Source organism: Tenrec ecaudatus, chromosome 9 (genome assembly GCF_050624435.1).
Source record: "Tenrec ecaudatus isolate mTenEca1 chromosome 9, mTenEca1.hap1, whole genome shotgun sequence".
NCBI classification, from domain to species: domain Eukaryota; kingdom Metazoa; phylum Chordata; class Mammalia; order Afrosoricida; family Tenrecidae; genus Tenrec; species Tenrec ecaudatus.
This window is the reverse complement of record NC_134538.1, coordinates 49,563,212-49,589,357: the sequence shown is the minus strand read 5'-3', so window position 1 is coordinate 49,589,357 and position 26,146 is coordinate 49,563,212. Positions and strand designations below refer to the sequence as shown.

Sequence of the window (26,146 nt, the reverse complement as noted above, 5' to 3'; positions counted from 1 at the left end):
TGCCTGTCTGCTTCCATGACCTATATGTTGGCAGGCTAATGAGTAGGGAGGGGTGAAGGAGAAATTTACTGTCTTTTTGGTTTTTTTCTTCCTTCTAAAACTTAAATTTTGACTGTTCTCTACCACATGCCATAATAATTTATAATTTCATCCCATATCACATAGTAACCACAATGTATTCCCCCAACTTATTCTTTTATTATTTTAGAAGAAGCTGCCAGTATTACTCTAATTTCACTCTTCTCCGTGGCAGTTTATGGTCTAGCTCCATTGCTATGCAGTCGTCCACAATTAACAAAAACCAGAGGGATAAACAGCCGAAAGCATGACTCTGCTCCATATGTCTCAGACATTCCCCAATTCCAGGACACTGTAAAAGTAATGCTTGCATCTCAAGCAGTTCCAGGCTGGGGGGAGGGAGGGAGTAAATGTTACCCATGAATCAGCAGAGAAGTCGCTAAGGAATCAGGAATCAGCATGCCGAGGGTAGAAATTTGTAACCACCGGGCCATGGGCCAGTCTCAGGCTCTCTCTCAGGCTTAGGTTACTTATTCTTAAATGGGGATAACATTTGTCTCACAATGTTGTTGGGAAATTAAATAGCTAATGCATATAAGAATCTTCCCTTAATAAGTGCTCAAATCCCCAAACCAAACTCATTGCCATCAGGTGGATGCCAAGTTGCAGTGACCCTGCTGTGGGTTTTTGAAACTGTGACTGGGGGCGGGGGAGTAGAAAGCCCCATCTTTCTCCCTCAGAGCAGCTGGTGGCCTTGAACTGCCAACCATGTTGATTGCAACCTAACACATAGCCACCATACCACCAGGGCTCCTGTGTAGTGAGTTCTCAATGTGTATTCTTATAATTATTTTAACATTTTTTCTTATTTGCTTACAAATTTTTCTGGAAAAGCTGCTAGTAAACATATCTATTCGAATTTCTATCTAATTTACCTCAAATATACAAACATCCATTTATATATGGTACATATGGAAAGAAAAATAAGAAATTATATATAGGTGTGTGAATGTATATATGTGTGTGTATACACACATATATGCCAGTCAGCATTAACAAAAGCATAGCTCATCTCTGATTTTTTTCCTTACCATAAACCCAGGAGGAGAATGGAGGCAGTGAACAGATGTTACAGTGAAAAAAGCAAAGCAGAAAATGGGCCCAGAAGTTATGGGTTCCAAACGTGCCTGTTCCCCACTTACCAATCCAACCCTCCACCCTGCTGCTTTATTTTCACTTGTCTAGGGCAGCCCTCAACTCACCTGTTAGGACCTCCTACATACAGTTCTCAACCTGTGGGCCGCGACCCCATTGGGGGTTGAAGGACCCTTTCACAGGGGTTTCCTGATTCATAACAGTAGCAAAATTACAGTTATAAAGTAACAACAAAAATAATGTTATGGTGGGGGGGGGTCACCACCACATGAGGAGCGGCATTAGGAAGGTGGAGAACCACTGCTCTAGTCTAGCATGCGATTTTCAAATACAGATGAACACAACATAAGAAAATCTTTGAGATACATCAAAGACACAGTATTTGCCCTTCACCCTAAGCTTAAGCTTCTTATTTATAGATCATTAGAGAGGTGTCCAGACTGCCTTTTTTTAAAACCCCAAAAATCAAAGGCATTTCCCATTGGCATCCTTGTTGGTTTGAGGTTAAACCTTAGAAACAAGGCATGGCAAATGTAAAATGCTTAGCCTGTCACATGTGAACAAGCGGAATTCCCATCCCTAGCAAACAACATCAACGAGGATGTATGGCAGTGCAATTTTGACAAGCAACATGCACACAGTCTACATGGAAGCAACCGTGGCAAAGGGGAGGCTGTCGGGGGATGTCACGCACATCCCAGTGGGGACACCTCAGGGAAGCATTGGTGAACTGCGGATAATTCTTAAAATGGACTCTTCTTAGAACTATGTTTTGATCTTCAACATTGTACCATTTGCAGCTTAAAAAAATCTGGGCCCTTCTTGTTGTTTTACCTACAGACAGGAGGTGTCCACAAAAAAACAACACGCAACAGGACTGCCCTACTCCTCTGAACGCTCGCCACAGTTCTTTCCGATGGGGAGCAGTCTGACCATTTTTCTATCACTTGCTTCAGCGTAAAATACTTGCATTTTCCTTCTCTGACAGGTTTCCTCCTTACACAGGTTCTAGCTTTCACGGGTTTGTACTGCATATGTATGGAAACAAAAATGAAGATACGGGGACAAAGGGAGCGGCTCTTGGTGACACATGGGCAGCACACTTACTGTTGCACGCCGGCATCTGGCAAGCTCTCACCAGAGGTGGTCCCGGGAGGTTCCTGCACATCACCTCGCTGAGAGGAACACGCCGACCCTTGGCCGTCAGTCTTTGACACACTTGCTTTCTTCGCTGGATGCCAACCCCACAGCTGACAGAGCACTGTGGGGAGAAGTGTGGGACAGAGTCAAATGGAACGTGAGCAGAGTAAATCCCAGCCAACAACAGTGGCATCTCAGATGGAGGGACGGGAGGGGATTTTACATAGGACCATGCCAACAAGTAGACCATTTCCTACACTCAAACATCTTCATGATGTAGAGCATTTCTCTTGCTCTCTCGCTCTCTCTCTTTCGATTAGTTAATGTCAAAGAATTTTATTTTGGGCACTATACCTGAAAGCTCATTAATTTCACAGCTATTTATTTAGATAGCAAAATAATTTGGCTTAAGAAAAGGGAAATGTACCCATTATCAAGAATTTAAGGAAATAGAAAAGAATAAAAAGGCAAGTTTAAGAGAAAAATCGTCCAGACAGTGACATGTAGAACACAAGTAGCTGATAACCCCTGTGGAAGGATGGTGCTTCACACCCACCAGCCGCTCGGAGCGAGAAAGGTGGGGCTATGCGTTCCCATAAAGATTATAGTCCCTGGCCAGATGTAGGGTCACGATGAAGTACAACCAACTTGGGGGCAGTGGGCGGGTGGAATATGAATTTTCAACTTAAAACTGCAATGTAATTTTACAAAGTAAAATTAAAAAAAAAGAAACTAAAGTAAAATTAAAGGAACTGCTGAATGTCTGATTTTTTTCCCCCTAGCTTAAGTGACTGATTCCCCAAAGAGCCATCTAGAGGTAAGAAAGTAGATGAGAGAAAGCACTAAGACATTCAGGTTGTTGTTTTGATTACATATTGGACTTAAGAGCCTATCTATTGACCTACTCCTACGAAGGATGAGCGAGTAACACCTTCACATCCCTTCCCACTTCTCTTCTTCAGTCTTTTAATTAATTTTTGCATATTAATTAGAGAATGTAGAGATTTCTGGTATTTACATTCTATTCTGAAACGCAATTGCTATAGTAGATTAGTCTTAATTATTTTTTTAAGTCTTAATTCTATAATTAAAATGAATCCATTACTCATCAATCACCTTTTTTTTTCTCTCTCCTTACCAGGGTCTATCTATTCTTGGATGTTTAATTTGGGGTCATCTTGGTTGTTTGAGCTGGGTTTTCCTACTGAATTTTCAAGTAAGTCAAGGGCTTAGAATTTACCCAGTGGCATCATGGAATGCCTCCCTGTTGGCTTTCAGAAAGATACACACACACACACACACACTCACACAGACAAACAACGATCCTATAGGTCCATATAAGAGGAAAACCTTATGGAATAATTCTATTATGGAATAATTCTATTATTCACACACAGGATCACCAAAAGTTTGAATTGACTCAATGGCAACTGGTTGGGATTTTGGTTTGGCATCTGAATGCTTCTCTGTTGCCTTTCCAGTAAAGAACACTTCTGGGTCATGGTTTCTGCACCTTTGATTTGTGTGAGCCTGCTCCTCTGTCTTCTTGCACTAGGGTGGACATATATGAGGCCAACGGGGACGGGTCTCTTTTTATTGGTTTGCATTTTCTGGACAGAGGCCCCTGGGTTCTTCCTTTATCCATGAAGTTCAGCACTTTAACTATTGCATGTCTTAGTGGGTTGTATTTTCTTGGCAGGTAGTACATGGAAAACACTAGGAAATTTGTTTGGCACATAATAAATAAACATACATCATAGGTGAGCATCATATATCATACCTTCCCGACACAACTGCTGAAGACAAAGAGGGTGAACAACTAGATGTGGCGAAGAAAGCTGATGGTGCTGGGCTATCAAAAGATATAGTGTCTGGGGTCTTAAAGGTTGGAAGGTAAACAAGTGGCCATCTGGCTCAGAAGCAATAAAGCCCACACGGAAGAAGCACACCAGCCTGTGTGATCACGAGGTGCCGAAGGAATCAGTTATCAGGCATCAAAGAACAAAAACAATCATATAATTGTGTGCTCACCTCCCTGGTACAACTGCTGAAGACAAATGGGTGCATAAGCAAATGTGGTGAAGAAAGCTGATAGTACCCGGCTACCGAAAGATATAGCGTCTGGGGTCTTAAAGGGCCTGAAGGTAAACAAGTGGCTATCTAGCTCAGAAGCAACAAACTCCACATGGAAGAAGCACACCAGCCTGTGTGATCACAAGGTATTGAGGAATCAGGTATCAGGCATCATCAGAACAAAAAATCTTATCATAGTGAATGAGGAGGTGAGTGCGGAGTGAAGACCCAAAGCCCATTTGTAGGCCACTGGACATCCCCTCACAGAAGGGTCTTGGGGAGGAGAGGAGCCAGTCAGGGTGTGATGTAGCAATATGAAAAATACAACTTTCCTCTAGTTCTTAAATGCTTCCTCCCACCCCCCACTGTCATGATCCGAATTCTACCTTGCAATTCTAGCTAAACCAGAGGGTGTACACTGGTACAGATGGGAACTGGAAGCACAGGGAATCCAGGGCAGATGATCCCCTCAGGACCAGTGGTGTGAGTGGCGACACTGGGAGGGCATAGGGAGAGTGGGTTGGAAAGGGGGAACCTCCTCCCTGGGGGATGGACAACAGAAAAGTGGGTGAAGGGTGATGTGGGACAGAGCAAGATATGACAAAATAATAATTTATAAATTATCAAGGGTTCATGAGGGAGGGGGGAGCGGAGAGGGAGGGGAAAAATGAGGACCCGATGCCAAGGGCTTAAGTGGAGAGCAAATGTTTTGAGAATGATGAGGGCAATGAATGTACAAATGTGCTTTACACAATTGATGTATGTATGGGTTGTGATAAGAGTTGTATGAGCCCCTAATAAAATTATTAAAATAAATACATACATAAACATACAAACAACCTTGTTAATTAAGATTTTATTTGAGGAAGTTTGTTCCATTATTATCTGCTTCCCACAACTCCCGGGGCCCCATTCCATTTCTGTTTAGTTTGCTTACAAATACAAATCGTGCTTCTGTTTAATCTCCTTGATCTGCCTTTCATATCCCTCGTGGCCACTAAAAAGCAATTTCTCGTCTTTGCTCTTTTCCATACCACTCTTCTGCCCTATTACAGCCTGTCTACCATGTATGTGTTCTCAGTGACCATGTTTAATTATTTTTGTTGTTCTCTAGCCTTTATGGCTGCTGCCTCAAACGTTTCTCTTATTTCCACCTCCTTATTTTCCAACTCTTCCCATCTCTTTCTGCTGCCCTATAATCTATTCTTTGAACTCAAACTGAGCCACGTTTTCCCCTAGAAAGAGCTATAGAAGTATAGGAGATTACATATTGAGCTAAGTGCAAGGTCAATGATTTGCACCCATGGGTGGCTCTACACAAAGGGAGAACAATGACGCTACCTGCTCTTGCAAAGATGCACAGGCTCAGGAATTCAAAGGGTGGGTTCTAGTCTATCCTGTAAGGTTGCTATGCATTGGAATTGACTGGATTGTAGATTTTCCTTGTGTTTTCTCTCCCCTAGAGGTCATGAGTATGATTTCCTGGAGACTTGGAGTGTACTTTGGGGGAACTTTTCTTGGGATAATTCCTGTGTTTTGCTATGTTGTTGACACGGCTCTTGCTTGATCTACCTCTCTCCATACCTCAACCTTCTCTCCTCACCTTCAACTCCTCTGGGCCTCCCAATTTTGCTGCACAGATTTTAGGCTGGTGCTGTGAACGCTGTTGGCTGTTTGGGGCAAGGGTGAGCAATGGGGAGTTGGGGTGGGTAGGAGGTCCTGAGCTAGAGCAGTTTACATCATTGGGGTTTGTTGTCTTCCATACGCTGTTATCTACTCTCATTTCTTCTGCCATATTGCTCTTCAATGTGGGGCATTTGAGTGGCTGGTATAATTCAGAGGAGAATCTCTTAAATAACTGCCCTGCTGTGTAATAACCCAGCAATTGCTGCCTCCCTTCCTGTAAACCACTTCACCTCTGGCAGAGTTCATTGGCTTGGAGGCATAAAAGGGGTTTCTCCTCCCCCTGATTCTACAGGGACATTCTCAATTCTGACAGGAGCTTTGAGCTCTGTCTGGTGCCTGTAATCAAAGAGCTGTTGAATGGGCCTTTCAGGACTGTCACACTCTCTCCCAGGGAAATCTACAGCTCATGAGGCTCCTGGGGAAATATATGTCAGCTCCCAGCTTTCTCTCTCATTTTGGGCCAAGCTTTACAATTTTTGGCAGGTGTGTTCTATAATTTATAGTTTGGGATTGTGGCCATTTCATTGTTCAAGAAGACAGAATGTTCCTTTGCTTTTCAGTGTGGATTTTTCTTGCGTTTCAAAGAGGGAAATGGAAATTTTTAAAAATTACTTGATTGTCATATTAAACAGAAAGCCCTAATGATTAGAGTTCTTTTACAGTAGAGAAGAAGGGTTGAGTTTCCCTTATGTAGGCTTTTTTAACAGTTATTTTAAAATTGCCATTTATTAAATTAGCTTTTTTTGTTTTGTTTTTAAACAGGGAAATCATCATCTAAGGTTTCTATGTAATAATGATGTTTAATTTTTATTAATATACTATTATGAGACATTTTATTCCTATAATACAGGGATTAAGTAACTGAGTGCCAATTACTACTCTTAAGTCTTTTCTCTTGATAAATGCTTGCTTTCCTTTCCATAATGAATGGAAGCATTATTTGTGAGCCTCTTTTATAGCTGAAGGCCTAGTGTAACAATGTGCTTGTCATAGTCAAAATCAAGGAAGAGATGATACAATCAATGCTGTTAATTTTTTTCTTTTTGTAAGTTGCTAGTTTTTATATTTGGGGTTATGCATTGGGCTGTTAATCTCAAGTTCAAACCCACCAGCTGCTTCTTGAGAGAAAAAGGCAGCTTTCTGCTCCTGTAGAGATTTACAGCTTCAGAATCCCAAAGAGGCACTTAATTCCTGTTTTATGGTGTTGCTATGAATTAGAATCAACTCAGTGGCAGTGGGAAACTTTTATTGTTGTAAAAATACATATAATATTTGCTAATTCAACATTCTTCATGTTGAAAATTACATTATTTTCCACTAATTGTACTAATCGTGTTGTACAGTCACCACCAATATCCACTGTCAAGTTTTCTATCACCATAAAAGGAAATTCAATTGTGTCCTTAATTTTCATTCACAAGGCAGCAAACTTTAAGGCAAAGCTTTTCCGGTGAGTTCTTCCACAGGAAAGTGGTAGATTCCATAGGAAGAGTTCAAGGAATAATCTACCCTGAAGTCTACATTTCCATAATAATTGTCCTGGAGGTCAGTTTGGCAGGATATAAAAGTCTTGGCTAACATTTGCCTGGGGTGATAATCTCAGGGATTCCTCCAGTCTCTATTGGTCCATAGGGTTCGACCTTCTTTATGAGTTTGCAGTTTGTTCTAAAGTTTTCTCCTGTTCTCTCTGGACCTTCTGTCGTGTCCCTCGTCTGAAAAGTCAGTGTGATAGTAACCAGGCACCGTCAATTCTTCTGCTCTCAGGTTAGAAGCAGCTCTTGTTTGTGTGGGTTCTTAATCCCTGGCACTAGTTTCCTCTTTCAGCCTCTTTATTCATTTTTGCTCCTGTGGGCAGAGACCACTAATTGTTGATAACTTCTCAAAAACCCTGAAGACCCCAGATGTTACTCATTGAACTAGAATGTAGAACATCATTATCATTGTGGACTATGTTCTGCCAATTAATTAAGTTTACCCCCAAGGCTATGGTTCCCAAACTTTTAATCCAGTAACCCAGTCCCATTAGCTGTTTGGGTTATGTCTAGGAAGCCTCCATAAGGATGTCTCCTTCCTGAATTGCCATATATGTGGATATATATGCAGCATACTCAAACATGTATGTACATATGCCTACAGATACACTTTACTCCAGTGACTGCAACAAAGGCTCACGTGTATCAACTGTGAGAGTGGCACAAGACTGTGCAGTTGTCTGTTCTGGTGTTCATAGGATTGCTATGGTCCCTAACAGCCACACAAACACACCTATACATGCACCTGAATTTACTCTCATACGTCTTCCCATACACGCCTCTGCATCAATATACCAACGAATAGGTCACTGCTCTTGTATCTCTGGGATAATAGACATGCGTCATGTTGCTAGATCATGAGGCATTTCTATTTTCAGTTATTGGAGGAAGTGCCCTGTGTTCCATAGCACCTTTATCATGTTACAACCCTCCCAGCAAAAGATATGTTTCAATCCCTGACAACCATGCCAGAATTCATTTTCTGTTTTTTTCGGTCATTGTCAACTTTGATGGGATGAGACGTTATTTCAGTTCTGATTTGTAGTTCCCAAACGGCTTGTGATCACAAGCATCTCAACAAGCATTTGTTGGTGGTCTAAATGTGTTCTTGGGGGAAGTGTCTACTCATCTCCTTTGCCAATTGTTTACCGAATGCTTTGTTGTTTTGTTGCTGATGCTCCATTGTCTTCTAGTATGAATATTTGTCTGCCAATTTGTTGTATTGGGGTGGGTTTATGTTGTTGGGGTACTGGAAGCTATGCTACTGGTATATTGGATATGGCAAGTGTGGTGGACAGGTTTCAGTGGAGCTTTCAGATTAAGACAGACTAGAGAGAAGGATCGATTTACTCCCAAATGCCTTCCACACAAATGCACTAAAATATACCTAAGCATATGTCACTGCTCATATATCTCTAGGATATCTACGTAGGAGTGGGGCAATCTACTTCCTTAGCAAATTGGCTAGTGAAAACCCACGAATAACAGCAGAGCACTGTGGGACGTAATGCCAGAAGATGAGCCGCGCAGGTGTAAAAGCACTCACAATCTGCCCGGGAGAGGGCTGCCTCCTCAAAGCAGAATTGATGGAGACATGATGACATGATGGGGAAGCTTTCAGAACCTTCACTTGCTGATGTGGCACAATTCAAAAGGTGAAGAAACAGAAACTTTGATTAATAATCGGAACATGACGTGTACAATGTATGACATATACAAATTAGAAGTTATCAACATTTAAATGGAATGCTTGAAGAAATCCTAGGCATCTAGTTAATTTACATGAATGTGTATTGACCAATTTGAATCAAATAATCATATGGTCCACTATACTGGGAATGAAAAATTAAAGAGGAATAGCATTATATTTTTTGTCTAAAAAGAATACTTCAAGATCCAGCCTGATGTACAGCAGTAGTAGTGATAGGAAAGCAAGCAAACGTCTACAACGAACACCAGCTAATATGATTATTATTCAAACTTATGCACCAACCAATGGTGCCAAAGATGAATAAATGCAAGAGTTGAACCAATGTCTGCAGTCTGAACTTGCTCAAACATGCAATCAATAAGAGTTACTAGTGATTGGATTATGAATATTGGAAACAAAGAATAATTGGTACATGGAAAATATGGCCTTGGTGATAGAAATGATGCTGAGATATGTGATAGAATTTTAGAAGACCTACATCATTAGACACACTTTTTTTTTTCAACAACACAGGCAGTGACTGTACACATGAACCTCACCAGATAGGATAAATGGATATTATACTGGCTACAATCGGTGTAATATCATCAGTCAGAACAAGGCCAGGGTATGACTATGGAATAGGCTATCAATTGATCCTATGCAAGTTCAAGTCAAAGCTGAATAAAATTAAAACAAGCCCACAAGAGCCAAAGTATGACCTTGGGTATGTCCTACCTGAATGTAGAGACCACCTCAAGAATAGATTTGATTTACTGAATCCTAATGACTAGAGGTCAAATGAGTTGTGTGATGGCATCATACATCAAGGAAGCAAAATGTCATTAAAAATAAAGAAGAGAAATAAAAGATCAAATGGAGAAGAGACTGGCACATACCCTTCAATGCAGAGGTAACACAACGAATGCATGGTCCGTCAGTCACTTCAGGAGGAGCATATGATTAAGAAGAATGGTATTGAAGCCAGAAGTCCAAGCTGCATGGGGGAACTAGCAGTAAATAGGGTCCCAGGAATTGGCTGAGCAGCAATAGAGATATTCCAACAAATGGAAACAATACTGGAAGCACTCACTCACTTATCCCATGCAATCTGAAAGATAGCTACCTGGCCAGCGGACTGGGAAAAACCTACGGCATATCTGTGCTCATTTCTAAGAAAAGTGACCCAACAGAATGTGAACGTTGGACAGTGTCATTAATACCATATATAAGTAAAATTTTGCTGAAGATTATTAAAAACTGGGTGCAGTAGTAGAAAGACAGGGGATTTCCAAAAATATTCCATCCAAATTCAGAAGAGGAGGCAGAATAAGAGTTATCTTTAACAATATCTATAGATTTGGGCTGAAAACTGAAATTTCACATTTGAAAATCTATGTACCCTTTACATATTTTGAGCTATTATTTCAAAAAACCCTCCTTATAGACACCATTTCCTCTTTACTTAGCATGTGGATATTTTTCAAAAATTGAAGAATTGACAGGTAGAAAATAAGAAACTGAATGCAGGAGATGAAGCCAAGGTGGTAAAAGCTGTTGAAAGACGGTGGTACAAAGATGGGGAGTTGGTTGAGGATATAGTCAAGAGGCTGCCTCGCTGCTTTCCCATTAAGAAAGCATAAGAACTACATCCTTTAGAGAGAGATGGGGGCACAGGATTGGAGAGCCTCTTTTTGGAGATGAGACTCACTCTTAGAAGCTAGAAAAGAGACAGGGAACAGAATCAATCACAAAAGGAAAAAATGCCGAGATGGAAATCAGAAAGTTTAATACTGAGCAACTTACAATTTTGGAAAGAGCCTAGTCAATAGGAAAGATTCAGAGAATTGGTTGTGGTTGACTGCAATTGAGTGAGATGCCAACTCACGGCAATGCCATGCACACAGAACAAAATGCTTTCTGATCCTGCCCCAACCTTGTGATCCATTAGAAGTAGGACCATTGTGATACATGGGTTTTCATCGGCTAGTTTTTGGAAGTCGGTCTCCAAGTCTTTCTTCCTAGTCTACCTTTGTCTGAAATTGCCACTGGAACCTGTCAAATGCCACGGCAACACACAAGCCTTCTTTGACAGATGGATGGCGCCCGTGCATGTGGTGCATGGGTCCAATTCAGTTCTCCCACATGGGATGTGTGGGTTCTGATACTGAGCACCAAGGCCCCAGTGGGATATTTAGGAAAAAATAAAGGTCTCTACGAAATGCCATGAGGGAGAAGAATGAAGGTAAGCAAAGTAACAAATGTTCCATGGAGATGGGGAGAATAAAGATGAGGCAAAACCACTGGCTTTCAGGCAAAAGGGATGGGGCCACAAAACAGGCTGCGAGGGCTACGTGGGTCACAGAGAGCCATCATTTCGGAAGACTGTCCCATCTGTGAATCCATGCTCCCATCTTGTATTTGCCAAACTATGTAATAACGAAAGCCCTTTCTTTTTATCTAAGACTTGGCTCAGATCTAAGGAATCAAGGAAAACTCGTGAGCCAGTGAATGAACAATGTCCAACCAGGCCATGACGAGAGCCAGCACTGGGAAGAGGGGGTCATTCCGGCTGCAAACTGAGAGGTCAGGCTCGGTGAATAAGAAATTCTAACCTGTCCAGGTGAGAGAGAGACTGAACCACGAAACGGATAACTGCACATTTGCCTTCCCGTGGCAGAGGACTCGGTCTGGTAGGAAGCTTTGGGGAAGGGTGGCAGTTTGTATCGGTCTCTGCCCAAACCCTAAAATTTCAACCACCAAGAGCGAAGCTGAACCAAATAGAAACCCAAACTGCTCTTTGAAAAACACAACAAACGTGAAGGGGGAATACGCATGGACAAAGCCCCCGGCAAATCCCCTCTGACTGGCTCAGGGCTGGCAATAGCCTTGCTGCCCAGGAGAATGCAAGGGGAAATGAATTGTCGCAGATGCAGTAGGTTAAAATTTAGCACCCTGTTATTTGATCTCACTTAGGAGCCACTTAAATTTGCCCCAGTTTTTAGTATTTTCTGCGTTCTTTTTGATTGAGGTTTTGATCTGTATTACTTTGTTTGTTTTAAAAACTGTTTTTCTGTATAGGAAATCCAGGGTAGGTCAATTCACAGAGACAGGAACTGGATTAGTGATTCCTTGGGCTGGTGGTGGCAGATAAGGGGGAGGTGGGTTGGAGGGAATTGGGTGCTAATAATGGTAAGTACAAGAATGAAGAAAATGATCCCCAGGATCTACATATAACCCCCTCCCAGGGGGACAGACAACAGAAAAGTGGGTGAAGGGAAACATCCATCAGTGTAAGACATGAAAAAAATTTATTAATTAGCAAGGGTTGATGAGAGAGGAGGCAGGGGGGAGATGAGTGATACCAAGGGCTCAAGTAAAAAGAAAATGTTTTGAAAATGATGATGGCAACATATGTACAAATGTGCTTCAAACAATGGATGGATGTATGGATTGTGATAAGAGCTGTATGAGCCCCCAAGAAAATGATTTTTTTAAACAATGAAAAAAATGCTCTAAACTGACTGTGGTGATTCTTGTACAACTTCTCTTGGTGTGATTCAACGATTGAATTGTATAATATGTAAATTACTGTATATGTTGGGGGGGGAGGAAAGCAACCCAAACTGATGCATAGCCCCTCCCTTCTGATCCTGATTCTGCACCCCAGTTTTCAATTTATTGGGCTGAAATGGACTCTGTTCTGCTGTATCAGTGTGCACACCTGCTCAGCTGGAGCTATCCTGACATGCGCTCTTGATTGGGAGCTAGAGAGTGTCATGACTGAGCTTAAGCTGACCTCGTAGAGTGCGCCTGCACTTGCTCTTTGATCGAATGAATGGTTGCCTTGGAAACCAACCTCGCTCCAATCCAATCCAGTGCACTTTGGTTAGCTTCTTACTTCATCTTCTTTCTCCATAAAAGACTTGCCTCGCCTGTGTTCACAGATCTGAGTTTTTCTAAAGATCAATAGCATTTTGTATTTCTCTTGCCTCTGCAAAGACTCTTGAGAGAGAGAGCATTTGCCTACTCAGAGCTGTGTAGGGATCTAAGGATGTGTTAAGGTTCTCATCATGGCCACTTGTCTCAAAGACACTAGATGGGAGGAGTATAGATAGCCACAAAGTGACTACACACTGAAATACAATAAAAATGACAGTCATCCTGAGTTAGAGCTGGGAATAAAAGGTTAGAGGGTAATGACGTTCTAGAGGGAAACCTAGAGCTGGGCCCAGGAGCTGACAGCAAGCACAAGCACAAGCATGAGTAGACACGGCAAAGGTTCTCCCATTTGTAGTACATAACTGGCCGTGTGCAGTTTCAGCTATTCCTTGAGAACAAGGGTGTCACTACCAGTCTCCACTGTAAAAGGCCGGTGGGAAGAATTTGCTTCAGAAGACAGATGGAATTGAGGAGCAGATGTTTGTTCTTGGGGAAAAGATAGACTCGCCCAGGTTATTTTGTTGGTTAGCTGCCGTCAGATTGCCTCTGCTTGACAGAGACCTCTGTATAACAGAGTGAAATGTTGCCTGGCCCTGCGTCATCTTCAAGATGGTGGATGCTGTTCCCTGAGTGCCTTCCAGCCTAGTGGACTCATCTCCCAGCACACGATTGAATGGTAGACTGTTGGGATCTAGAAGACTTTCATTGCCTAGTTTTCCAAAGTAGATCAAATGGTCTTTCTTCCTAGTCTTAATTTAGAAGTTCTGCTGAAACCTGGCCACTAGCGGTGACCCTGTTGATATTTGAGGTGTGGGCCACATAATGTCCTGCCTCAGAGCGTCAAGTAAACCACCCAGTGCAGCCAACTGACAGGTGATGGTGGTGCCCTGGCATGACCTTGGTTCTAAGTGCTCCCTGCCGACATCCACTCAAAGTGCCTGATTTCTCTGCAATGCTCGGCTCCCACAGCCCTGGCCCTTTTTTGCCTATTCCCCTTGAGTGAGGGCGGCACTTACTCAAATAAGTTATCACCTACCGCCATTGCTTCCTTTTAAGAGTTAAGCAGGTCCTACTAGGAGAAGGAGCGGATCAGGGATACCCCTCAAACTGTAAAATGCATGGCAACAACCTGCGGGTCTTGTTGAAATGTATATCCTGATTCGTTAGGTCTAGGACCAGGCTTGAGATTCTTCAATTCTTCCAGGATCCCACTGATCCCCATTCCTTAGTGCAGCAAGTGCAGTGGAGTGTAGATTCTTAGTGTAGCAAGATATAAAACATTCACAATGCTGAGTTCTCCCTGAAATCGCATAGCTCCTCCCTAACACCCTGTAACGAGTTGCTGGATGCTTCACCTCCAGAGTAGGGATTGGCAGAACCCTCCCTCTTAGGGTGTAATGAGGTTACGGGAATAAATACTCCCTATTCTACCAACCCTCGTAGGTACAATCATTCCAATGCCATTGCCCATCTTTTCCTATTCTGCTGGGTCCTAACAAACGTGTCTGCATTAGGGAGTCAAGTTCATGTGCACATAGGAGGAGAAATAAGGCAATCTAACTTTTGAGAACGCTCGCTCGCCAGGGTTGGGGTAGCCATCTCTTTCCGTTCAGGTCTGGACTGTAGGAGGAGGCAACTCTCTTGACACTCATGATGGTTGGTGACCTTGCAGAGACAGAGCCTTTGCCACTGTCACTGGCTCCCAGGAGTTGGGCAGGGGTAGTTACTGGTCCCAGGGCTACTACTGTTCTGCACATGCTAGGGAGACTGGGCTAGTTCCTGAGCATGTCCTGAAGATTTCGGGCAGGATTTAATTAGCTCTTTAATGTTCTGGTAGAGAGCCATTACCTGAAACTTGTCAGTCAAAACAGGCTTACAGTACTATCACTTAACTGAGCTAGACAGTTGTCATGGCTCATTTCATGTGTCAACCTGGCTAGACTATGGCTTCAAGGATTTGGGCCAAACTTAGTCCCTTTGCTGTTCCATAATGTAATCGAATGCAATGGAATCACTTTCATATATGATGCAATCAATCCGTTAAAAAGCATTTCCTTAGGGAGTGATGTGCACCTGAATTATAAATAGAAATTTTGGCGGCACTTGCTCTCTCTTTCTTCTTGGAATTCCTTCCATTGCATGACCTATAGGTATTGGGATGCAAGCCGGCATAAGTCTATCTATCTATCTATCTATCTATCTATCTATCTATCTATCTATCTATCTATCTATCTATCTATCTTTCTATCTATCTACCTATCTATCATCTATATATCCATCCATCATCTATCTATCACCTATCTATTACCTAACATCTATCTATCTCACTCAGTCCGTTTCTTTAGGGAAACCTAAGGTAAAGGTTGAAACAGTAAACATACAAAGCTGAAACATGTGTAGGCAGTACCATCAATCCAGTCTATGGCCAGAAGACTGTGACTCTCAAGGGAAGGAGAACCTGCTCTGTTTTCTGTCCTCAGCATTGCACGTTAGCCTCACCATAGCCAGCATGCTGAGAGAAAGGTAAACAGGGCCTCTTTGGTTTACGGGGAAAGGACACCCAGGTTGCAGGCTTTAGAGCTGGGATCTTAGCGAGGATTAACTCTGCCCATCACGGATCTGGTTAACTCTCCCCGTGGGCAAGTTACTGAGACGGAATGAAACCCATTTTCTCACCTATAAAAATGGAGAGCACGTCTGTTTGCCAGGGCTGCTGTGAGACTGAGACTGCGTGTGATACTGAATCCAGCACTTGGGGAAACTGAGGCTGTCAGTAATGTCTCTCTAGTGTTTGGGGGGATTATTGCTGACATCAAGACTGCCCCTCACCCTGAAGAAGCTACGCATCTGGTAGCAGTGGGAGTGAAGGGCACTGAAACCACACTTCCATAGTCTCTTCAGAGTCTGCAGAAAGGCAGCCTGGAGATGGTAAGAGTATAGCAATGCTGGAGGAACAAACTGGGATAAAAGCAATCAATAGACAGGTGGAATAAAACAGCCCCATCACTCAAAGGGAGGCCTTGTAGCCACTGTGACGAACCGTAACTGGATTTTGCAGACCATAAGACCTACTTAGACTGGGTCAGTGGCAGAATGTTCACCTTCCATGGAGGAAACCCGCCTTTGATTCCTGGCCAATACATCTCATGCACAGCCGCCTCTCATCTGTCAGTGAAGGTTTATATGTTACTATGGCACTGAACAGGTGAAAGTGGAGTTTACAGATTAAGAGTCTAGGAAGAAAGATCTGGTTGTCTACTTTAAAAAAAAAAACAGCCAACAAATATCCTAGGGTTCACAACAGCCCAATCACTTTCCATAATGGGCTGATGGGAGGCAGTCAGCCCGTTGAAGTCACACCAAAGTAGGGTGGAGCCTAACCTTGCTCACTTTTGAGTTACGTGTAAAGAGCAGCTAAAACACAGACATGTGCGTGCACATATTGGGGAAGGTAGTTGCCTCCGGAGGATAATCTACAACCAATGCCAACTTACTGCCAGAAGGTCCATTTGGACTCTGAGTGACCCCATAGCACAGGGGAGGGCTGCCCCTGTGGGTGTCTGAGACGGTGACCCTGTAGGAAATAGAAAGCTCCATCTTTTCCCCTCAGAGCTTCCAATGGTTTCAAACTGCTGACCTGTGGTCGGCAGTCCCACAAGCACTCCACCACCAGGGCGAGACGCTCTCAGAAGGAATTGGGTGGCTGAGATTCTGGTGGAGGCTGTTAGCCTGTGGGACTGTGAGAAAGTAAATGTTGGTGATGTGTTTCGGTCACTTGTCTTTCAGTCACAGCCGCACCAGGAAACCAAGACACCAAGTAAAAGCTGAAAGCAAATCTTCAAGTGCAAGGTCAGGAATGAGGACATTTTCAGGACCCTGAGTCAGGGTCTCCTGAAAGTCTGCATCCTCGGTGCTTTGCTCCCACCCCCACCGGTCCCTTTTCCATCCTGGATCCAGCCCTGATCTTGGGGGGACAATCCTTAATAGGTGAAACAAAGGAGGGGTAGAAATGCAGGGTGTAAAGTTCATAATAGCCCTTACCTGCAACCAGTCTCCCACGGTGAAATGAGGCGGACAATCTGTTCTGGCACAGGACTTATGGGACGACACCTTGGGGCCCTGGCACAATTCATCTGAGAGATTCAGAAAGCTGCCGTCTGTCAACTGCTGCCGGCAGGTGACTCTTCGGTTCTGAGTTCCCCCACCGCACGACCTGGAACACTGAAGGGACAGGAAGAGACGAGTTTCTCAGGTCTGTGTGGCGCACTCCGTGCGAGGGCACGATTGTGCTCTTCCCGTTCTAAGTGGGCCGAGGGGAGGAGGCCCGTCTGTCATACCTGCTGCCATTCTTCAATGTGCCAGCCAGGCGGGCAGTCAAACTGATTGCATGCTTGCAAGGCATGGGGCTTTTCTGCTCTGCATTCCTCGGGAGGGGCAAGGGAGTCTCCGGGGTGCAGACAGTGCACATCTCGGGTCTGGATTCCAACACCACAGGTAGCCGAGCAGGGCCCCCAGGAGCCTGTGTGCCACCTGAGTGAAAACATAAGCGGGAAATGGAATTATCCAAAGGGATCGTGCGTGGCAATCAGAGGCTGAACACTTCCAAGTGCTCTGGACTTCCAGAGTTCACAATCTGTTAAAGATCCCAGAGTCCATGGGTGACACTCCACGGGGAACAGAGTCCAGCCAGAGGCACCGCGGAGGAAAGACCAGGAGATCGACTTCTGGAAAGTCTATGAGCAAGGTTCTACTCTGATGTGCATGATTGTGAGGGTGACCCAAGGTGGGCAATATTTCAGTCTGTTGACCAGAGCATTGTTCCGAGTCTGAATGGATCCAATGGGCGTCGAAGAACCACAGCTGATGCACACAGAGTGCTGGGTCATGATGTGCTGGGTCAACGCATCAGCCGCTCGGTTTGCATGAGGTTTATACAGACCCGAGTGCCACCGTGTTCCCATCAACACATCCATTTACAATATAGAAGTATAATGCTTACAGCAAGACATGTCAAGAAAATGTTTACAAGCCTTACCCATTTGGGAAGGTCCAGAGTCTAAAGAAGTAGGTTCCTACCAGGCTTGTCTTACCACCATAGATCAGTAATAAAATTTTGGTCTGTTTTGAATAGAACCCCAAGGCCATGATGATTAATATAGATGTCAAAGGAAATTTTAAATACTTAAAAACACACTTTCAAGAAATCTTCTGGGCACCTGGATTCATTATTTGGAATGCCCCTAAGAAAATCACCTTATGTTCAGATTGGATTCATAACACACATATAATGTGATTCATTTCCAATAAGATCTTGGAAAAATCAGTTTTTCTCATGAAACATCTGTAAAAATGGGAAACCAGGACAGCTGCTTTTGATACATTTTTCCAAGCTGCCTTTAAGGAATATTTTCCCAATATATATGCCTACCAGAAATATATGAGAAGACCCAGTTTCTCACACCCCTACCCATGATGGGGTCTATTATTCTTAATATTTCTGCACAGCTCATTTGTGAAAAGCTATAAATTATGCTATGAGTCAATTTTCAGAACGGCCTCAGTGGCACTTGACAATGAATTAACTAATAAAGGTAGGAACAAGACAAATGACTTTTAAACACTTAATATGCACATAAAAGGTTGTTTGCTCAGGGCAGTTTGTTACATGAGAAAACAAGATTTAAACAGAAGGAGGCAATTGAAATGTGTAACTCAGGGTACAAAGCAAATTCATTGTCCAATCACAGAAAGCAATGCTAGCAGGCATTAGAAGAGGTGTATTCATTTACATGTGGACATGGTCATGATATGTTTTTATTAGAAAAGAAAAGGCAAATCATAAAACAGCTTGTGGAGTATAACCAGGGTTGTTTTTTTTTGTATTTACTAATACATGCTTACCCATTATTTCCTTTTTCAGCTGATAAAGCACTTATTTAAATGGCACGTAATTCACATACAATTTAATAATTCAATTATAGTAAGAAGAGTGCGTGATCATCACCACAGTCCACTTTACAACATTTTCTTCTTTCTTATATTCGTTTTTAATGTCTCAATTTCCCCTAACCTCACCTGCCATATCCCTAGGTAATGAGTAATACAGCTGTTGACTATGGATTTACCTATTTTAGATTTCACATATTAAAAAACACACAAAACAAAATCAAGAACCAAAAAAGACAACAAACAATAAACCCAGCGATAATGAGAAAATAAAACAGAGAAAAACTTCAATTAAAACAAAAACATAAAATATTAAAAACTGGAACAAATTTAAAATCCATCAAAAGGGAGATAAAATAATAAGGTGTTATGTTTTAACTTAACTGCACCAGTCATAATCAAACTAAAATTGTCCTCTATCCGACAGCAAGGCTACTTGAATCTGTGGACTGTGGGTAGAGGCTTCATCCTTGTGTGAACCCTACTCTCATATAAACTTGAATTTCAGAATTTAAGCTCTGATCCTGCTTCCCTCCTCTGAATGTGGATTTTATTATTTATAAAACTTGGATCATACAAGGTGGTGTTTTTTCCAAGTAGACTTAATTGAAGTCTCACTTAGATGGCTGCTTATTTTGAGACAAGACCTAAGAGTCCAGGTACTATTATTTCAGATAGCCATGGTGTCTGATTTCTTCACCACACTTTTCTATAGCACTCATATCTCCAGTGATCTCTCCAAAAAGCTAGCCATTATTTCTTAATTCCATGTTTTCCAAAGACTTTTTGAAGGCCCCCTCGTCTACATAAAGAATACATATTTTATATATAATGATGATGTGTCTAAATCCTAAATAAAATAGAAATAATTTAATCAAAAGATTAAAGCAATACAGAATATACTTTCTTATTATGGTGCAATTAAACTAGAAAAATCCCTAAATATTTAATTTATTATTTAACTATTTAAATTTTAAGGCAATAATTATTTAAATTATCCATGGGTGAAATAAGAAATCACCATGGAAAATAGATAGTATTCTTCACTTCTATGTTTGTTTGTTTTTTCCAATGCAGGACTGGAGAATGTCACCTCTCTGTTCATAAAATGATGAAATATAAAACCGTGTGGGATGCGTACAGTTAGAGCCATGATCAGAAGAAAATTAATAGTCTTTTGAGTAAATACTGTAAAGAAAGAAGGTTGACAATGGAGGATCTAAGGCTCTACCTCAAGAGATTAAAAAGAAAACAGAAAATTAATCCAAAGAAAGGACAGAAGCTCAGTGTGAATGAGGGGAGTGAGGAGTGGAGACCCACAGCCCATCTGTAGACAACTGGACATCCCCTCACGGAAGGGTCACAAGGAAGAGAAGAGCCAGTCAGGGTTCAGTATAGCACTGATGAAACATACCACTTTCCTCTAGTTCTTTAATGATTTCTCCCTCTCACTATCATGCCCCAATTCTACCTTACAAGTCCATGTAGATCAGAGCATGTACACTGTACAGATAAGATTTCACAACACAGGGAATTCAGTACAGATAAATCCCTCAGAGTAGCAATACCAGGAGGATAAGGGGAAGGTAGGGGGAGAAAGGAAGAACCAATCACAATCCCTCTCTGGGGATCAGACAAGAGAAAAGTAGGTGAAGGGAGACAGTGGTCAGTGTAAGACATAAAACTATTATAAATTATCCAGGGATCATGAGGGAGTGAGGGTGGGGGAGGTGGGAAAATGAGTTGATACCAAGGGCTCAAGTAGAAAGAAAATATTTGTAAAATGATGAAGACAATATATGTACAAATGTGTTCAACACAATGGACGTGTGTATGGATTGTGATAAAAGTTGTAAAAATCCCTAATAAAAGAATTTTTAAAAGAAAGAAAGGTCAGAAGCAATAAAGATGAGAAGAGAAATGTGTGAAGTAGCTAACAACCAAAAGTTGGTTTTTCAAAAGACTAATACAGTTGATACATTGATAGCGACATATGAAGGAGAAGAAGCGGTGAAAATAAACAGTGCCCTTGCGGATCTGATGGAGTTCTCCTGTAGTCGTAGGAGATCACTGTGAGTCTGAATTGATTTGATGGAACTAACGACAACCCAAGAGAGAGGAAGCATGTAGCATTATGTGAAATCCTAGGTAAGGGAGATTCAAGACGCCCTCAAGATGGTACTGAAGGGAGGCGAAGACTGTTTGGCAAGGCTTGGAAACCAATCGTTCACCTTTTCCTGGTGGAGCAGGAGGATGGGAGGCTCCAAAGGAGAGATCTCTAAGAAAGTGATACAGCAGAATGTGATGTGCTAGAATGTGCTGAGCTATTTATTCTTAGGAAGAGATTTTTGAGAATAAATCAATGATAAGATCATAGAAACTGAATGAACCGAAAAATATTAAGGCAATTTTCAACTGCAGAGGAAAACAAATTCTGAATCAAAAAGGAAGTGCAAGCTACTTACATTTAAAAACTGGATGTCTATACAATACAAATACACATAAACTATATTTGGAAGATGATAAAAGGGAAAGTGTGGCAGTTACATAATCTTCTGTGAACTTGAGTGAAGCGGAGGGGTCTAGCTTGTCAATCAGCTCAGCCAATGATGCCTCTGTGTCAGCATGGCCTTCTCCTGAGGATTCTGGGAACTCCTGTCTTCTTCCCTGGAGGCAGGACACACATTCTCTGAGCCTTCCCTTTCCTGCAGTTGAGACATTCAGAGAGCTGGAGGAAACCTGTGCCAGTGATGAGATGTTTCCACTGCCACTGGATCCACAAGACCTTCTACTCACTGGCTTGTAATCTTCCTGCATTCGGCATCATTGCATGTGCTGCATGAGTCTAAAGAGGAATTTATGAGCTAAATCCGACTTATGGACTTGATCTGGACTGGACTGGGATGTTTTCTCAATATACAATTTCTCTTTTATATAAAGCTCTTTCTTATACACATATGCGTGTCAATGAATTTGTTTCTCTAATCAACCCAGACCAACACAGGAAGTATATGCAAATGCATGCATGTTTTAATTTTTCAGTTTGGTTTTTTATGTCTTGCATGCATATAGGCAAGTATATATGCTTTGGAAAATTTTTAAGAATAAATTTTCATCTTGTATTATGTGAAGTCACACGTAGTATCTTCATTTGAGAGAAAAACAGCAAATAGCAGTGGTTTGTTGTTAGGTGCCATCAAGCACATTCTGACTCAAAGAGAGTGACCTTATGCATAACAAGATGAAATACTACCCAGTGCTGCACCAACCTTAGAATTGTTGTTGTGTTTGAGCCTGCTGTTGCAATCACTGTGCCAATCCATCCCACCGATGGCTGTCCTCTTTTTGTCGGATCTCTACTTTACCATGCATGATGCCCTTTCCCAGAGAATGGTGAGATGAGCAAGCACTCTGGCTTCAAGATAGATTTGTTTGCTCTTCTGGCAGTCAATAGTACTTTCAATATTCTTTGCTAACACCACAGTACACCTGTAAATTCTTCAAGTCTTTTTTGTTTTCATCAAGCAAGGTTGTGTCACTTACATATTGCAGATTGTAAATGAGTCTAGCTGCAATCCTGATTTTGCATTCTTCTTCATATAGTGTAGTTTCTTGGATTATTTGCTCAGTTTACAGATTGATTAACTGTGGTGAAAGGATGTTGCCTTGATGTACACCTTTCTAGGTTTTAAACCATGTAGTATTCCTTTGTTTTGTGCATGAGCTCAGCTAAGTGTTTAGAATTTCCATGTTTCCAAATGTTATTCATGTTCTGTTACGATCTGTACAGTTGAATGACTTTGCATAGTCAATGACACATAAGTGAACACTTTTCTGGTATGGTCTTCTTTCAACCAAGATCCATCTGACATTAGCAATGATATCCCTTAGCAATGGTATCCCTTCTTCCACATTCTCTACTGAATCCAGCCTGAATCTCTGGCAGCTCCACATCAGTGTAATGCTGCAACCACTTTTAAATGATCTTAAACAACATTTTACTTGCATGTGATATTAATGATGTTGTTCTATAATTTCTGAATTACATTGGGTCACTTTTCTTTGGAGTGGGCACAAATAGGAATCTTTTCCAGTCAGTTGGATCAGTAACTGTCTTCCAATTTTCTTGGCATAGATAAGGGAGTGTTTCTTGTGGTTCATCTGTTTGCTGAAACATTTCAATTGGTATTCAATGTCTGGAGTCTTGTTTTTTAATAATGGCTTCAGTATAGCATGAACGTCTTCCTTCAGTACCATTGATTCTTGGTCATATATTACCTCTTGAAAGGGTTAACTGTTGACCAATTATTTGGGGTACATTGAGCCTGTTTATTCCTTCCATTTTCTGTTGATGTTCTCTGCATCATCATTCGATATGCTGTCCACAGAATCCTTGAGGCTTGAATTGTTTCTTCAGTTCTTTCAGCCTTAGAAATGCTGCATCCACTCTTCCTTTTGATTTATTTTTATCTCTAGGTCTGATAGATAATCGTTTGTCAATTTGAGGATTAAGAGTGTAGGGGTGGGAAAAAAAGAGTGTAGGGGTGGAGTCTAGCTTGTCAATCAGATCACAGCCAATGTGGCCTCTGTGTGGGCATGGCCTTCTGAGAATTCTGGGAAATCCAGTACTTCCTCCTTGGAGGCGGGAGACACTTGTCTCTCTCTGACACTCCCTGGGAGACATAGCAGCTGACAAGACACATGGACTCACCCTGATGCAGAGACCCCTGCCAGCGCTGAGATGTTTCAATGCCACTGGATCCAAGGACTTTCTACCCACTGGCCTGTGAGCTTCTACATTTGGCATCATTACCTGTGTTTTGTGAGTCTGAAGAGGACTTTATAGATTGGTATCAGACATAGGGGCTAATATCAGACTTATGGACTCGATTGTTCTGGGGTGGGATGCTTTCTCAATGTTCAGTTGCTCTTGTATATAAATCTCTTTCTTATACACATATGTGTGTCCATGGATTTGTTTCTTTAGTCTACCCAGGCTAACACACTAGATCTTTGCACATTTCAATATAAGACTTTGCTTTTTTCCCTCCTGTGTCCTTGGAAATTTTCTGTTCAGCTCCTTTCCTTCGTCATTTAATAAATGGCAGTATAAATTAAAAACATGAACACAAGTACCCAAAGAAACATCGAAATGAGTTTAAAATTACTGCTTCTAGGTAGTAGAAGCTAAAGAGGGGTAGTACAAGTTTTTCAGATTTTTTTCTGTGTGGGGGTGTGTGTATACAACTTCAATAAAAATTATTTAAAACAATCTGACAAAGAACAGATGAGAATAACTCCAACAAGTGAATGTATTTGTATAAAATGCTAGGTAGACTATATAAATGACATGTTAATGAAATAAAATAAATTCTCACTAAAATTATTCACTAAGAAATTTTAGAACATTAAAGATAAAAGGAACCCCTTAAAATATTATGGAGAACAGATTACTATTTTTTAAATGACAGTTACACTTCTTTTCATCATCAATAATCATAAGTCTTATGATCAATATAAATCTCACAATTCAATGATATAGTATTGTCAAAATTCTAAGGGAAAATAATGCTACCTTAAAGTAATTCTATAGCTTGCTAGACTGTCTTTCAAAAGTATGAGTGGTATAAAGCTTTTTCAGATGTACCTAAAGTATAAGAGAGTTTATAACCCTCTCTAGAAAGTCCCATTGGAAACTCAACTTTAAGAGGGTTAATAAAAGTAGAATGAAAAATAACCCAAAAGGAAGAAATACGCAGTAAATGTAAACAAATAAATTAATAAAATATTAGTAAATTCTAGATAATAACTATATTGAAAATGGAGTGAATGTTTGCAAATAAAATATTTTGTTCTAGTTTTATTCAGGAGAAGAAAAGATGCATTAAATAAACTTAACTCAAATATAAAGGTACACAAGAATGTAGGAATATTTCCTCACCCTTTTGTCTTTACTCATGTTGATGTCTTTGTTTTTCCGGATGTTTAAAAATTTATATATATATATATATATATATATATATATATATATATATATATATATTTCTAGGGTCCAGTAGTGGGTTTGTTTTTTGGGGGGTGGTGGTGGTAATATTGTCCTCAGAGAGGAAAGGTGGTGATTTAACTGAAATACATTTTCTTTTCCATTGACGAATAAATTATATGCTTCCTGATGGGTAGAGGCTTGTGTTAGAGACCTTTTACTTCAGGATCATATCATTTCCTCATCTCCTAGCTCTGAATTCTGCAGATGGAATTGATAGCTACCCCAGTGATTTTCCTTTGTCAGTAATTTATTTTGCTTGGAAATGTGTAAGCTCTTTTATGATTTTTCTTGGAATACAAGATTTTTATCAAAATAGGTGCAGGATCTTTTCTCATCATCCATGTATAGAGCCGTGCGGGTCTGTTCCACATGCAGACTAAACTTCTTCTTTAGCTCAAGGACATTTCTTTCTATTGTGCAGTTAGCCTTTTATTCCTTATGTTCCTAGCATCCTTCTGGAAAGGTTATTTAAATCAAGCATCTACTTATGTTTCTCTTAATTACAGAGTTCAAGTTATCACAATTAGGCATGATAACAGAATTCAAAACAATGATAGGTAAAAAGAATAATCCATAATTTTGACAAAAGGAGAAAGAGTCTTTATCAGGAACATTATGAACAGACGGCCTGAGATGTGAAAAATGATCAGAGAATGCAATTCTAGATAAAAGTAGACTTATAGCAGGGAGGAGAGAAGATAGCATCCAGGTGTACTCTTTCCAACCTATCTACAACAAAGACCTGACAAACTGCATGAAACAGATATAAATGATGATTTTGGAATCTGAACATCAAATGAGGGGATCAAGAATTGGACCAAATATCATTTGGAAAGGGTAATAGAATAAAACCAGTAACTGAGGAGAGCCATAACAGTAGGGGGTGGGGGGACCACAGCACAACCATTTTCAGAAGAC

The 26,146-nt window shown here is 41.3% G+C and overlaps 1 protein-coding gene across 5 annotated transcripts in view; it reads right to left on the bottom strand.

The window, feature by feature from the left end:
• Positions 1 to 26,146, bottom strand: part of ADAMTSL3 (ADAMTS like 3) — a 398,206-nt gene that overhangs the window by 74,331 nt on the left and 297,729 nt on the right. For all 5 annotated transcript variants that reach the window (XM_075558058.1, XM_075558055.1, XM_075558056.1 and 2 more), the window contains exons 18-20: positions 17,574 to 17,766; positions 17,278 to 17,457; positions 2,281 to 2,434 (exon numbers count right to left, since the gene is read on the bottom strand). In XM_075558058.1, the coding sequence (XP_075414173.1) occupies positions 2,281 to 2,434; positions 17,278 to 17,457; positions 17,574 to 17,766 (527 nt within the window). The remainder of the gene's footprint in view (positions 1 to 2,280; positions 2,435 to 17,277; positions 17,458 to 17,573; positions 17,767 to 26,146) is intronic.